Consider the following 14,266-nt stretch of genomic DNA (forward strand, 5'->3'; position numbering starts at 1 on the left):
CTTTTAGTACTTGAGTAGAGTAGTGAAGTAGTTCTACTTCGTTACTATACAGCTCTGACTATATCCATGTCACATTCTCATTAGGGGCTGAGCCCCCTGAAGGTCTGATCCTAGAATCACCCCTGCACACAATCCTGTATGGGTTTCACACACATACTGTATGTGTGAAACCCATCCCCCTTTAGAGGGTGAAAGTGAAAGTAGAAGTTGTTTCCTGCTGAACTTAACCGCCTGTTTCTTTCTATCTGCGTCAGTGTGTTCTAACAGCGACAGGTTGAGGTGTTGATCCGAAGACTTACTGGTAAGTTAACACTACTTCACATTAACAAACTGTGGGGAGATGTTATGTATTTATTTACAATAATGTGCAGTAGAAGTTTGGTGTTTTCTGCAGCAGTGTAGAGGTGAGTTTATATCCACATCTGTTAACTTCATGTTTGATATCTGGTTGATCCTTTCTGTATTTCTTTGCATAATCATAGATACATAAATTTGCACCATTGATTTTTTTTAATGCTGCATTAGATGTTTGCTTTTTGATCGATTTCCACCTCAAACTTGTTTCACAAAGCTTTAGATTGACAAATGTCCATGTTACAAGAACACAGACTGTATTTAACAAGAAGAGGTACTAGACCAACTGGTCAGTGCTGTTCTGCAATTTATCAGGAACATCATGTAGGTCTGCAGCATCTAGTGGCAGCACAGGGATATTACAACCTGATGCATGAAAATAAACAAAAGCAATTACACTAAATATAGATGTCATGTATTACAAATGTAAATGGCTTTGAGAGCATGTTCTAGAGGGGAGTGTGACATTGTGAAGAAATTTTCACTTGAAAAATGTTAAAAAGCCTAAAGAATAGCAGAAAGTTATTTTTTTAAATTATTTTTTAATTAAAATTGTTAGTACGTTAGCTCTATTTTTTCTGTGACACAGGGCTTCACCTGAGGAAACAGGAAACTGATGTATGAGAACAGCTCAAAGTTTAATCAAAGGCTTTCATTGTCTCTGTCAGGTGATTCAATCTGAATGGACGCTGAGGAAAATCAAATCCCAGGAATGTCCTCCAGACCCCTTACACTGAACCCAACTTTTATCAAACAAGGTGAGATCATCAGTCCTGTCAGATTATATACTCAATCCTAACACTGGCACCATTGTTTAAAGATTCTGATATTTAGCTTTAGTAGTTTTAATTTGAAATATTCTCTGCAGATAAATGATTTGTTTTGATTCAATGCAGTTCCTGATAAATCATTGCTGTCAGTGCGTACTGTACATGGTTCTAACAGGAAATAAGAGAAAACATGTTTTACATAATAACAGAACAGAGACATCCTTAATAACGGGACCTAGACAACCATTTTATTTTAGTGTCTGTGTGATGTGTGTTAAATGTAACAGTGCAATCTGCTGCAGAGTATTGTCATCATTTCACTCCGGATCGGGCCGCCTTTTTCTGTCCGAGCCCGGCCCATGTCCGACAGAGCAGTAACCAAACCCGGGCCGAGCCCGACAGGCATTAACGTATTTCTGTCCGAGCCCGACTCATACTAATGATACATGTACGTTTGTTTGTGTTGAAAGCCCGCTTTTATTAAGCAACAGTAGGAACAGTTGTAGAACAACAAGCCTATGTTAACACAGGCGCACACCTACATAATAAGCTTTTTTAAATTTAAAATGTTCAATGCCGCGCTGATGTGACCGAGCCCGACCCGAACCCAAACATAATTTCTAAATTTCTGTCTGAACCTGGCCCGGCCCGTTGGGTCCCGACAGGCTCGGTTCTGGTGTCCTTCCTCTAATACACAGATGTATAGATGAGGAGGTAGATGATATTTAGTACAACAGCACTCCCTCCCGTGTGATATTTCTTTAGTATTTATGAATTCCTGCAGATAAATGTAGTTGTTTTGTGTCTACATTGTAACTGATCTTCCCAGATTCACTGAAGTCAAGAAGATGAATAAATCTCGGAGAAGATCAGCGTCTTCAAATGTCAGTTTAATGTCTGAAAAGACTGACCGCTCCAGAGAATATCCTCCAGACGTGAGCTCTGAATCCAGACCTTCACAAACAAGGTGAGATTATCAGTACTGTTATTTAAAGATTCTGATATTTAGCTTTCATAGTTTTGGTTTGAAATGTTCTTTGTCTGAAGACCAAAATAATATTATTCACGAATTCCTGCAGATAAATGTAGTTGTTTAGATCGACAGTTGAGTTTCAAAACATCTTTTGTGTCTGCATTGTAACTGATCTTCCCAGAGTCACTGGAGTCAAAAAGAAGAGTAAATCTCAGAGAGGGTCAGCGTCTTCAAATGTCAGTTTAATGTCTCCAGAGACTGACCACTCCAGAGAATATCCTCCAGACTTGAATGCTGAACCCAGACCTTCACATACAAGGTGAGATAATCACTACTGTCAGATTATGTACTCAAAATTATGCCTTTTCAAATGTCCCAGCATGACACCAGCCTTTAAAGATTCTGATATTTAGCTCAAATAGTTTTGGTTTGTAATGTTCTCTGTCTCACAACCACAATAGTATTAGAGAGAATTCCTGAAGATTAATGTAGTTGTTCAACAGTTGAGTTTCAAAACATCTTTTGTGTCTACATTTTAACTGATCTTTACAGATCCACTAAAGTCAAGAAAAGGGTAAACGTCAGAAAACATCAGCGTCTTCAAATGTCAGTTTAATGTCTGAAAAGACTGACCACTCCAGAGAATATCCTCCAGACTTGACCTCTGAACTCAGACCTTCACAACCAAGGTAAAATGATCAGTAATATCAGATCTATATGTATACTCAACATCATGTATTATACTGGGGAAGATTTCCCAACACTAACATTTAAAGATTCTGATATTTAGATTTAATAGTTTTGGTTTGAAATGCTCTGTGTTCAACAATTCAATTCAATTTTCAATATTATTTCAATTCAATTTTATTTATAGAATCAAATCATAACAGGAGTTATCTCAGGACACATTACAGATATAGTAGGTCTAGACCACATTCTATAATTTACAGTGACCCAACAATTCCAGTAATTCCCCCAAGAGCAAGTATTTATTGTGACAGTGGTGAGGAAAAACTTCCTTTTAGTAAGAAACCTGGGACAGACCCAGGCTCTTGGTAGGCGGTGTCTGCCGGTGCTGGTTGGGGGTGTGATGAACAGTGGCAATAATAGTCACAATAAAGATAATAGAACTATGACTAGAAATAGTAGTTGTTGAAGTAGTTCATGGCGTAGCAGGACATAGCATGACGACACCAGTCATGTTGATTACTTACTAATTACTTAAATGTATGTAGTACTTGGCATTCTGACTGGTAGCGCCCATGAATCATTTGTATTATTAGGAATTATATTTGTATGTTATCTGCATGTTACATCACATACATTACTCTAAATTAAGAGTTTACATAAGTTATGAAAGTTGTGCACTCTGCAAGATCCCATCCAAATCATTTTTAAGTTTAAGAGTGTGCTGATTTTTTTCTGCGGTACTGTACTGAAATACAGCCTTGTAATCAGCATATAGGGAGTTATGGACGATACCATTTTATTAGTTTTTTAAGTCCATAGAATTAATTATAATATATCATATTAGCTAATGACTCACTAAAATGAATCATATTCACAAGATTTACACAATGGTGGTTATGTGCTCAATAGATAAAATAAAAAGCAATACAATTATGTGGATTGTTTGCCAAACAGTAGGCAAAAGTTGAGAAAGTGTCTAAATTCTATAAACTCAGCATTTAAAACAATTATAGACAAATGGTGTCTGTTAGGCATAAATTGTAAAACCATTTACTCGTACACAATTGGAAGTAAAGATGAATTTCACTGTTCTTAATTTCATTGTGCAATAGGGGGAATTGGACAGCACTAACTAATGCATGCTTTGATAGAACATGTTTTTGGTTACTATCTATCTTTTTTTTAGTGGCCAGACCACATCAGGCATTTGGCGGAAGCAGAACACCCTGCAGGTAAGCAGATATTTAAAGAAATATTTTGCTGATTTATATCCAGCTCTGTGTCATCTTTGTGTGGGCGGTTTGTTTGCCTGAACGGTGTTTGGCTCCCCTCTCTGCTGTGGTTCTCCCTGCACTGGTGCCATTAACGTTCATCTAAATGCACTGCCCACACAAAGATGACACAGGGCTGCATTAAAATCAGCAAAGCATCCCTTAAATAATCAACTAATAATAGCAGATTTGCTAAAGCGTGTGATTTATGGTAAAGTAGATAGTAGCTAACATGTAATTTCATGGTCTTCGTCAGGTGTTTGAATCTAAAGTCATGGCTTTTGTAAACCAAGCTCTGATGTCACATAAGAAGGTCCTTTCTGAAAACCACAAAGAATTGTTTGAGGAAGACAAGCAGGAGGACGTGTTTGATGATCAGCCGGTTGAGTTTGATGATGAAACAAGTGAAGCAGCTCTGAAGATTGCTCTCCATATCTTGAGGGCCATGAAGGCGGATGAACATGCTAACACACTTGAGCAAAGTAAGAGACTACATGTTACTTTACTAGTGTGTGTTAGGAGATTGTAGCTGCTCACTGTTTAATAAATGTTATTAATCTACATAAAGCTTTTTCTTTACCAATTTGTCTGTTAAATTTGGCTTAGTTTATTTATTAGATGAATTGCAATGACATTTGATGTTATGCTAGGTAAAATTAATGTTTGCATCCTAACATTAGCATTATGCTAAAAGTACAATTGAGCCAACTTTCTGCTGAAACTGAAATGTAACGAGAAGGTGTGTCGCGATTCTCCAAATCCACGTTTTGATTTGACTTTCGTTTTTAAGGCCATGATTTGATAAAATTATTGATTTAAACATATTTTAGGGACGAATGGCAGAAGTGTCCTTGCAACAACAGCTTTGAGTTTTTTTTAGTGGCACAATTGAATGCCGTCGGAGCCCCCATGCTTTATGTACAAAAGGCCGTCTATCAGCAGTGATTGTTAGAGTGCGTGTTGGAGAACAGTGTGGCCACGCGCTTCACACCGCGAACAGGCGCCACTCAGAGAAAAAGGGGAGAAAGAAAAAATCCTCTCCGCTGTCCGGAGGATAACTAGCCAGTTGAGATCTTGTGTGTGCGTCCTTGAGAACTGTAAGTCGTATAATTTATGTTGTCAGTTTATTTAAGCAAATTATTGTATTAGTCTATAGTTCTTGCAACTTTAAGTTGTCATGCTGGTTGATCCCCAGCTACCAAGGGCACTCTGGCCTATTGGACGAGTGGTCAAGGTGCACACCAGTGGAGATGGTCATGTGAGGTCTGCTGACGTGAAGATAAAGGATAAGATCTACACCAGGCCCATGCCCCGGCTGGTTGTCCTCCCAGCTATACCAGATGAGGACACTTTACCTTAGGTTTTTGTTTCCATAACTCACTCATGGGGAAGGCAAAATGATGCCACACAGTGATTTCAGGAGAGCAGGAGGATTTTCCAGTTCTATTGTTTCTCCGTCATCTCCGGCTCCAGCAGTGGCCATGATGACTGAAAACAGCAGCTGCAGGCTACCGCTATGTTACCCTGTGTCTTTAGCTGCATGCTACCAGCCGCTAAGCTACGCTGTGTCTATTTTGTTTTTCATGTACAAGTAGGTGGGTGAAGGGAGAAACAAATAATTTTGGAATCGCTGATCCTGCTTCTGATTTTGATACTCAAAATTGAAAGCTCATTTCAACCAATTTTCGATTTAAAATTAGAAACACCCCTAGTAACGAGCATTACAACCTCCTCAGAACTGGTGTAAAGGGTAACAAGAGGGAAAAGCACATGCATTGTTGTTATTGTTATTGATGTTACACATTTCTGTGTTGTTAGGTCATTATGGAGAACTCGTCATGTGCCAACAGAAAATAAAACCTTACCTGAAGGAGAAAAGTGACTGCATATTGGAAGAGACACAGCAGTGGCCTGTGCCTCTTAGAAAGATTTATACAAAGCTATATCTGATAGATGGGGACTTTGGAGAAGTCAACATTGAACATGAAGTGAGACAAATTGAGACAGCCTTTAACAGACGTCAGAATTTTTCTGAAACTCTGATCAAGTGTGAAGACATCTTCAAGGCCAAACCCAACCAATCAGCCAAACAAATCCGAACGGTGCTCACGAAGGGGATAGCAGGCATCGGCAAAACTGTGATGGCACAGAAGTTCATGCTGGACTGGTCGGAGGATAAGGCCAATCAAGACATCCAGCTCCTGTTTTCACTTCCTTTAAGGGAACTAAATTTTCTCAAAAATGAAACAAGAAGTTTGATGGAGCTCCTGTATGACTTCTCTCCAGGCCTAAAGGAATCTGGAATCAAAGACCTACAGATGTACAAAGTTATGTTCCTACTGGATGGTCTTGATGAGTGCAGACTCCCTCTGGATTTCAACAGAAATGAGAGATGTTGTAAAGCTACACAGTCTGCCTCCGTGGATGTGCTCCTGACAAACCTCATTGCAGGTCACCTGCTACCAAAAGCTAAACTTTGGATAACTACTCGTCCTGCTGCCGCAAACCGCCTCCCTTCACAGTATGTCGACCGGGTGACTGAGATACGAGGCTTCAACAACCTACAGAAGGAGCAGTACTTCAACAAGAAAATCGATGATGAAAACTTAGCCAGGAGAGTTATCGCAAACATAAAGTCGACTAGAAGTCTCTACATCATGTGCCACGTGCCGGTGTTTTGCTGGATTTCCTCTATCGTCCTTGGAAAAATGTGTGCCAAAGCAGGCGGAGGAAAAATGCCGAAGACTTTGACTCAGATGTACATCCACTTTCTGGCCCATCAGACTGTACAGATTCATGTCAAGTACGGCAAAGAGCAACAACTGGACTCCCAAGGTAATAACAAGGTGATTATGGCACTTGGGAAGTTGGCCTTCCAGCAGCTGGAGAAAGGCAACCTGATCTTCTATGAGGGCGATCTAAGAGACTGTGGTATTGATGTCAAAGACGCGTCTGTCTACTCAGGAGTGTGCACTCAAGTCTTTAGGGAAGAGTCCTGGATGCAGCATAAAGTCTTCTGCTTTGTGCATCTGTCTGTCCAAGAGTTTCTTGCAGCTTTGTATGTCCACGTGATGTACAAGGCCTATGGAGTAAACCCGATGACCAAAGAACCTGAACAGGTAGACCACGCCAAGTCTGTATCCGAACTGCACAAAGCTGCAGTGGACAGAGCCTTAAAAAGTGACAACGGTCACCTGGATCTCTTCCTGCGCTTCCTTCTCGGACTCTCTCTGGAATCCAGTCAGGGTCTTCTCAGAGGCCTGAACATTGAGGTAGAAACCTGTGACTCCCAAAGTCATGAGGAAACCATCAAGTACATCAAGGAGAAAATAAATCAGACTCATCAGTCCGAGAGGTACATCAATCTCTTCCACTGTCTGAATGAGTTAAATGAACACGCTCTGGTGGAGAAGATCCAGAGCCACTTGGATTCAGACCAAGACTTGGCAATGAACGAGTGCTCTGCAGCTCGGTGGGCGGCTCTAGTCTTTGCGTTGCTGACCTCACCAGAGAAACCAGAGGAGATCCACCTCAAGAAATACTCCAGAACAGAAGACGGCCTTTTCAGGCTCCTACCAGCCATCAAAGCATCCAGATCAGCAAAGCAAGTATCCTTCATCCTTATTACTGGATGTGAATATCCTGTGTCTTAAACCGTAGATTTTGTTTTCTAACAAGTTCACTGTGTCTTTCTGTTTATCAGGTTGAATGATTGTAATCTAACTGCAGACTGCTGTCAGAAGCTGTCAGAAGCTTTCAGCTCAAGCTCTAATGAGCTGATTCACTTAAACATAAGTGACAACAACTTACAAGACTCAGGAATCGAGTCTCTCTGCGCTGGACTCCAAAGCCCACACTGCAGACTGAAGACGCTGAGGTGAGTCAGTTCTGAAGCTGACAGTAATGTAACTGAACAAAGATAGGGAAAGTACCCACAACTTCCATGACTCAGACTGACTACAATATGACCACATTTCAGACTATGCAGACCAAGAAATTCAAAGTCATGGTGCAAGCATTTGTGGGTTTGGCCAACTCAATTTAATGGCGTGTCTCCACAGGAGGCATTTCAGCTTTGTTTTTCATCCGTCTCCAGTGTGTCTGATGGAGAAAAAAATCAAGCTCATTCTTCCTTTTTACACCTGTTTGTGTGTTGGGTTCTGAACACTGCCAAAACACAGGTGACCTACACTCAATTATGTGTGTCACCTTTGCCGCAACGCAACATCATCTGGGAAGGTGCGGTGTTGGCCAAATGATTACATGATGATTACATTGAAGCATGAATGCTGTATTTTCTAACGCCCCATCAAAAGATAAAATACTTGGCCCTTGATCACTTTCCAGAGTTGCAAAATCCTGTGTGAGAGTATTATAAACCTCTGTGCAGTGTTCTGGCATTGGTTAAAATCACAGCTCTGTTACTCAAACTGAACCTTGTGGATCAAATATCAGGTCTGATACAGGATTGAATTCATTTAGATTCCATTCCAGCTAGCAGCCTTTTTCCGATTCAGTTTTTTTATTTTTATTTCACTTTCATTTTGCGTTGATGTCTGTATGTGCATAAGGTTTTGGTATGACTCACAACATTTTACTTATAAAAAAAGGTCATAGGAGTCATGGTTTCAATATCCAACACAAAACCCTGTAAATAAATTTTACTTTGCATGGTTTATAATCAATATTTGAGATGAGGGATTTAGCTATGTGGTACCATTTGTGGTGTTGTATTGTAGTTTGGGAGATTGTTATATTTGATGTCTTCATATTGCAAGGGGATATGTTGTGTTGTCCCTTCAGGCTGAACCGATGCGGTCTGTCTCAGGGATGCTGTGAAAAGCTGGCTTCAGTACTTAGCTGTCCATCATCAGATCTCCGAGAGCTGGACCTGAGTGACAACGACATTGAAGATTCAGGGGTGCAGCAGCTCTCCACTGGACTGGGAAATGTGGTCTGTAAACTGGAAACCCTCAGGTATCACTGAAAGAAAACTATATAAAAACTATAATGCATGTTTAATAGTTATGAACGGTATAAAACGCCGGTTAAGAATGAATTCTGTCACACTGTCACAGGTTGTCGTTCTGTAATATCACAGAGAAAGGTTGTGGTTTCTTGGCCTCGGCAGTGAAGTCCAACCCCTCCCACATGAGTGAGCTGGACCTGAGCTACAATCACTTAGGAGAGTCGGGAGTGAAACTCATCTCTGAAGCTTTGGAGGAAGGACGGAGCGAATTAGCTAAACTCAGGTAAAGAAAGAAAACTCTCTAATGTTTTTGTATTGTTTTGTGTAATCTATGCTAACAACATGTCTTTCTATCTGTTCCACAGAGTCGACCACAACGCAGAACACTGGTTCAAACCAGGGCTGAGACGATGTAAGTCTTGAATTTTCTTGCAAAAAAATCCTTTCGATATTAAGTACAGACCATTGTGTTGATGTTTTGGAAATACGGATGCCACAGTGAGGAAATGTTCCCACCGTGACAACACATTTTATAAAGGAAGAAATTCATCAATGAAGCTCAATATTTGCAGAGTGCCTTCTTCGATCTCTGGCCTCTCCAGTTTAGTTTATAGATTGCCTCATTAACGTTATCAGGTTCTCTATTAATATTGTGTTTAAATCGGAAATTTTGCCAAATATGTGCTTTTGCTTTTCAAATGTAAATCATTGGAGACATTTTTTGAGCGTCACAAAATGATTTAGAATTTGATCCATTTCGTCTGATAACATTTGTAAAGTCTAGAAGAGCTTAACGATTACATCATTTAATCCCCATTGAAGTTAGCGGCTCGGCCGGCGGAGGTCTCTAGTATGCCTGCTTCATGGGCCAAGGAAGTTAAACTTTTTTGGCTTTATGCGCCACTGAGCAACTATCATAGACATGAACGGGGCTCCACTTTGAACGCTGTATCCAGGTTTTATTATACATCCATGCTCCTACATGTAAGCTAAAGCATGTAAGTTCAGTTTCCTCTTTCAAATGATATTTCAGACATTTCCTCATGCATCATTGCCATTATACCATGGCCACTTTTCTACGTATATTTTTAATTTGTAGTATAAATTGCCATTATAGATGCCTAACTTTTGACTATTTCCTGCTACCAGATGCCTGTGAACTGACAGTGGATCGTAACTCTGCTCACAAAGTCCTCGCCTTATCTGATGGCGGACGAAAGATTAGCCAGGTCCGAGAGGAGCAGCCATATCCAGATCACAACGACAGGTTTGACTACTGGCCAGAAGTCCTATTCCAGGAGGACCTAAAGGGCCGCCGATACTGGGAGGTGGAGTGGGAGGGGAAATGGGTCGGGATCGGAGTGACCTACAGGGGCATCAGTCGCAAAGGGTCGGGCAACGAATGCGTGATGGGTTACAATGGGATATCTTGGAGTCTGCACTGTTCGGGAAAAGGCTACCGTGCGTATCATAACTTCGAGAGCACTGCCATACCAGTCCCTCTGAATGAAAACTCTGGTAGACTGGCCGTGTATCTGGACTGGGAGGCTGGCATCCTGTCCTTCTACAGAGTTTCTTCAGGAGGGTCGCTGACACACCTGCACACCTTCAACACCAAATTCACTGAGCCGCTCTACCCAATTTTCCGGGTGTGGGGTGAAGGCTCCTCAGTGAGGCTGAGTCGGGTGGAATAAGTTGACAAGAAGAAAAGAGTCAATGAGGGATGATTGCAATGAATCAATGTATGATTAGCAGACCCGAATGGAATCTGCAGATTTTTTCTTTGTTTTTTTTAGCGGTGATCCAGAATGAAACTGCAGTCCTACCCGGTGGTAGTGACAGGCTTACACCGGTGTGGAGGACAGTGTGACAGGAAGAGGAGCTTAGCTGCTTTCAAGAATAACTAAGAGCGCAGTGAGTGTGAGGTCATGAGAGAGAGATGGTGGATGAGTAAAGTAAAGGTGGAAGAGTAAAGCTGTCAAGTAGTTGTTAAGTGTACAGTGTAGGTCGGTTTGTTTTTGTAAATATCTAAGGCGCCTGCGAGAATAGACTGCAGTAATCAGTACCCAAGATACTATTTATCATGTATAGGTGAATTACCTGGTTTCTCTGTGTTGCGTGTAAACATTATGCCGGGATACATTTTATAACCTGAAAACTAATGTCCGTGGAAACCCACCCGTTGATTTAAGAAATGTGTGCCTCCCTAAATTGGACTTTCTTGCAGTAGCATGAAGTTGTACTGCGGCTTGCTCAAAGCCTTTATTCAGATTCAGGTTGCTCAGGGGCGTAACTTTAGGTTCAACATTGGGGGGTTGAGATCTCCATCTATCTAGGGAGGTCCTGGGACATGCCTGCATGAATTGAGAAAAGCGAGAGAAAAAAAACGTTGAAAGAAGCAACAAAAACATTGAAAAAATTGTCGAAAGAAAGCTGCAAACATTTCTTTTAAGCTTAACTTTTGAATAATCGTTTGTATTATAGTATATAACAACAAATCATCTGCAAAAACCAAACTCTGCTTGTCTTTTGCATCTTCCAAAACAATCATATACTTCATAATAAACATGAATTAACTGACATTTAAAAGAAAAAAACTGCAAAATATAAAAAAAAACACAACTGAAAAAAAAATGCAAATCTTTTTATAATTAAAGAAGACGGTAAAGGCAACAAAGGACAAGTCGTCCTAAGTAACTCACATTTACACATTTTCAGATTCATGTATACTATTTTATTTCATTATTACTTTCTTATTTGAAAGCAGATGTTTCCATTGTCTCTATGATGTGGTATTTAAATGTGATAACTTTCCAAATTGTTACGTAAATTAACATAAACGTTTTTTTTATAATGTTTGACTTTTTATATTTTATACATTTTTATTGTATAGTTTTAATATTTTCATTTTTTGTCTGTATTTTTCTATTTTTTATGAAACTACTAGACCATCCTCAAAATAAGTAAATTGTAGCACACCTTAGGCAATTTTAACAAAATAATGTAACTTCCCACAATATTGTGGCTAGTGGAAATGCTGGGTGGCCAGTAACTTTGGAAAACCACAGTGGCTGCTGAGCAAAAGAAGTTGATGTCAAGCCCCGTTTAAACATGATAAATTAATCTATTATCAAAATATGCAAATTCCCTGTTGATCTGCTGCAGTTATCATTGCAGGAATCCTGTGTATTTATCGATCTGTAATTTATATAATATAGATTTATAGACATCACTTTATACCTGCATCGGTCTATTAATTGTTTTGTTTGTCTGTGCATGAACACTAACATGTTGTTATGGATTCATTAAAAGTAACCTAAAAGTATAACTGGCTGAGCTTTGTCTTTTGCACATTTCACATCCTCCTGATTCTATTTTTTTAAGGTAATTTCTCGCCCAAAACGTGTTTGTATTTGGTGAATTTGAAACCCTGTGCAGTTCTTTGTGATTTTTTGTTTTTTAGATGTATATGATACTTTAATTGTGATATTGATTAGTATTTATTTAAGGTTTATCGCTATCAGTATTATTTTGGGGAAACTGGTTTACTCAGACATGTTCATGTTTGCTGCAGCCAGGACAACTAAAGACCCTACGTGTTTAAAATCTAACCGTGATTCAGGGAAGTTCCTCCTCTGGCTCTAAAACAGCAGCACGGCCTCTTGGTTTGCATCATAAAGGTCTGATTTATTGTAGCACAGCTGTATTTGTTGTAGCTAGAATCCACGGTGAACTGTGTGTTTATTTAAGAATAATGCACATCAGTTGGGGTTAGAAGCACTCAGATCTTTTACTTAAGTAAATGCAGTAATACCACATATTATATATACACTTAAAGCAATGATTCTGAGGTGAGGTATTTGATTTTCAGATTCATTTATTTAATTTATGACGTCTTTTTTTTTTTTTTACAAAAGGCTTAATAGTTCAACAAACATTTTATTTTCTTAATCTCAAATAGTTTATAGATTACATTCACTTATATCTTTCTTCTATCTTTTATAATCTGCAAATATGTTTTGATACATAAAGTGTTAAAAACTTTGGCTACTATGTCAAATTATTCCATACATCGGGACTAAAAAAAGATTGACAACCTCTGACTTAAAGTATCAAAAGTAGAAGTATTTATCATAATGCAGAATGGCCCATATCAGAATATATACGGTATAAATATATATAGATATAGATATATAGATATATAATGGTAACATAAAATAATTATTGATGCATTAATGGCAGGGTTGGTAACTATTTACAAAATAGCCTTTTTCATATTTTGTTTCTAATGTTCTTTACACCCAGACAGCAATAAATAACTTTTGGGCTCTGACATAGAAGCAAAAAAGATCCGTCATCTGTAGCTGCTATAATCCTGTAAAAACTCCCACCAATCACTGCTTTGTGGTCCGCTTGGAAAGAACCAATGAATGAACTAATATTTCCTTCACTTGCTTCCCTTCCTCGCATCTTAGTCCGTCCAGCCGAGGAAGCATGGGAGAGACGTGAGGAAATCGTGAGAGGAAACGAGGAAATGTGTTTTAGAGGTATTAGACGTCCTTTCCTCTTAAGCGTCACGTGAATTTGTCAGCTCTACGGGCAGAGTTAGCAACGGCTTTCAGCTGCACGGCTTCCAGGAAGGCTGCTCTCGTGTATCCTCGCTCATAGCTCCTCAGAGATCCCTCCTCCATCCTCGATCATAGCTCCTCAGAGATCTCTCCTCCATCCTCGGTCATAGCTCCTCAGAGATCCGTCCTCTATGCTAGCTCCTCACTCCTGTGGGCAGGAATAAGAGCTTTGAGATGGCCTTCACCGAGGAGGGCCACAACAACTTCTGGTTCAAGCGAAGAGATGTCAAATAAAAGAAGTGAGATTCAGTCCCATTATACTGCTGGGTAGTTTGTGTAGTTCCCTCCTTATCTTAACTTATAACAATATATTGATCTGAATCTGCAAAGTAATTTAAGTTATATAAATGGAATAAAAATGGATAAAAAGAAAATGGAAATACTCAAGAACAAGTACCTCAAAAGTACAGGCAATAAGTTAATGTTAGTTACTTTCCATCACTGCCTGTCTGCAATGATGAAAGATAATTGTTTAAGATGAGTACTAGACTGAAATATGGATAAAAATGCTACATAACTACTGTAAGTTTATCTGAAAATAAAGGACATTTTCTCTGTGACCAATTGTAATATCTTCTGCTCTCTCTAAAACACAAAAAACACCTGAAATG

The 14,266-nt window shown here is 39.5% G+C and overlaps 1 protein-coding gene across 2 annotated transcripts; it reads left to right on the forward strand.

Moving 5' to 3' along the window:
- Positions 1 to 143: 143 nt before the first annotated feature.
- Positions 144 to 12,352, forward strand: LOC120563177 (NACHT, LRR and PYD domains-containing protein 3-like). 2 transcript variants are annotated; one of them, XM_039807329.1, is made up of 13 exons: positions 144 to 301; positions 1,023 to 1,112; positions 1,954 to 2,091; positions 2,279 to 2,416; positions 2,650 to 2,786; positions 3,974 to 4,019; positions 4,315 to 4,540; positions 5,877 to 7,662; positions 7,762 to 7,935; positions 8,862 to 9,035; positions 9,137 to 9,310; positions 9,393 to 9,439; positions 10,177 to 12,352. In XM_039807329.1, the coding sequence occupies exons 5-13, from the start codon at positions 2,713 to 2,715 to the stop codon at positions 10,719 to 10,721; spliced, it is 3,246 nt and encodes a 1,081-aa protein (XP_039663263.1). In that variant the 5' UTR covers positions 144 to 301; positions 1,023 to 1,112; positions 1,954 to 2,091; positions 2,279 to 2,416; positions 2,650 to 2,712; the 3' UTR covers positions 10,722 to 12,352. The 2 variants fall into 2 exon arrangements, with proteins under 2 accessions (XP_039663263.1, XP_039663264.1); XM_039807330.1 differs by lacking the exon at positions 2,279 to 2,416.
- Positions 12,353 to 14,266: the final 1,914 nt, after the last annotated feature.

Source organism: Perca fluviatilis, chromosome 7, assembly GCF_010015445.1.
Source record: "Perca fluviatilis chromosome 7, GENO_Pfluv_1.0, whole genome shotgun sequence".
Lineage (NCBI taxonomy): Eukaryota > Metazoa > Chordata > Actinopteri > Perciformes > Percidae > Perca > Perca fluviatilis.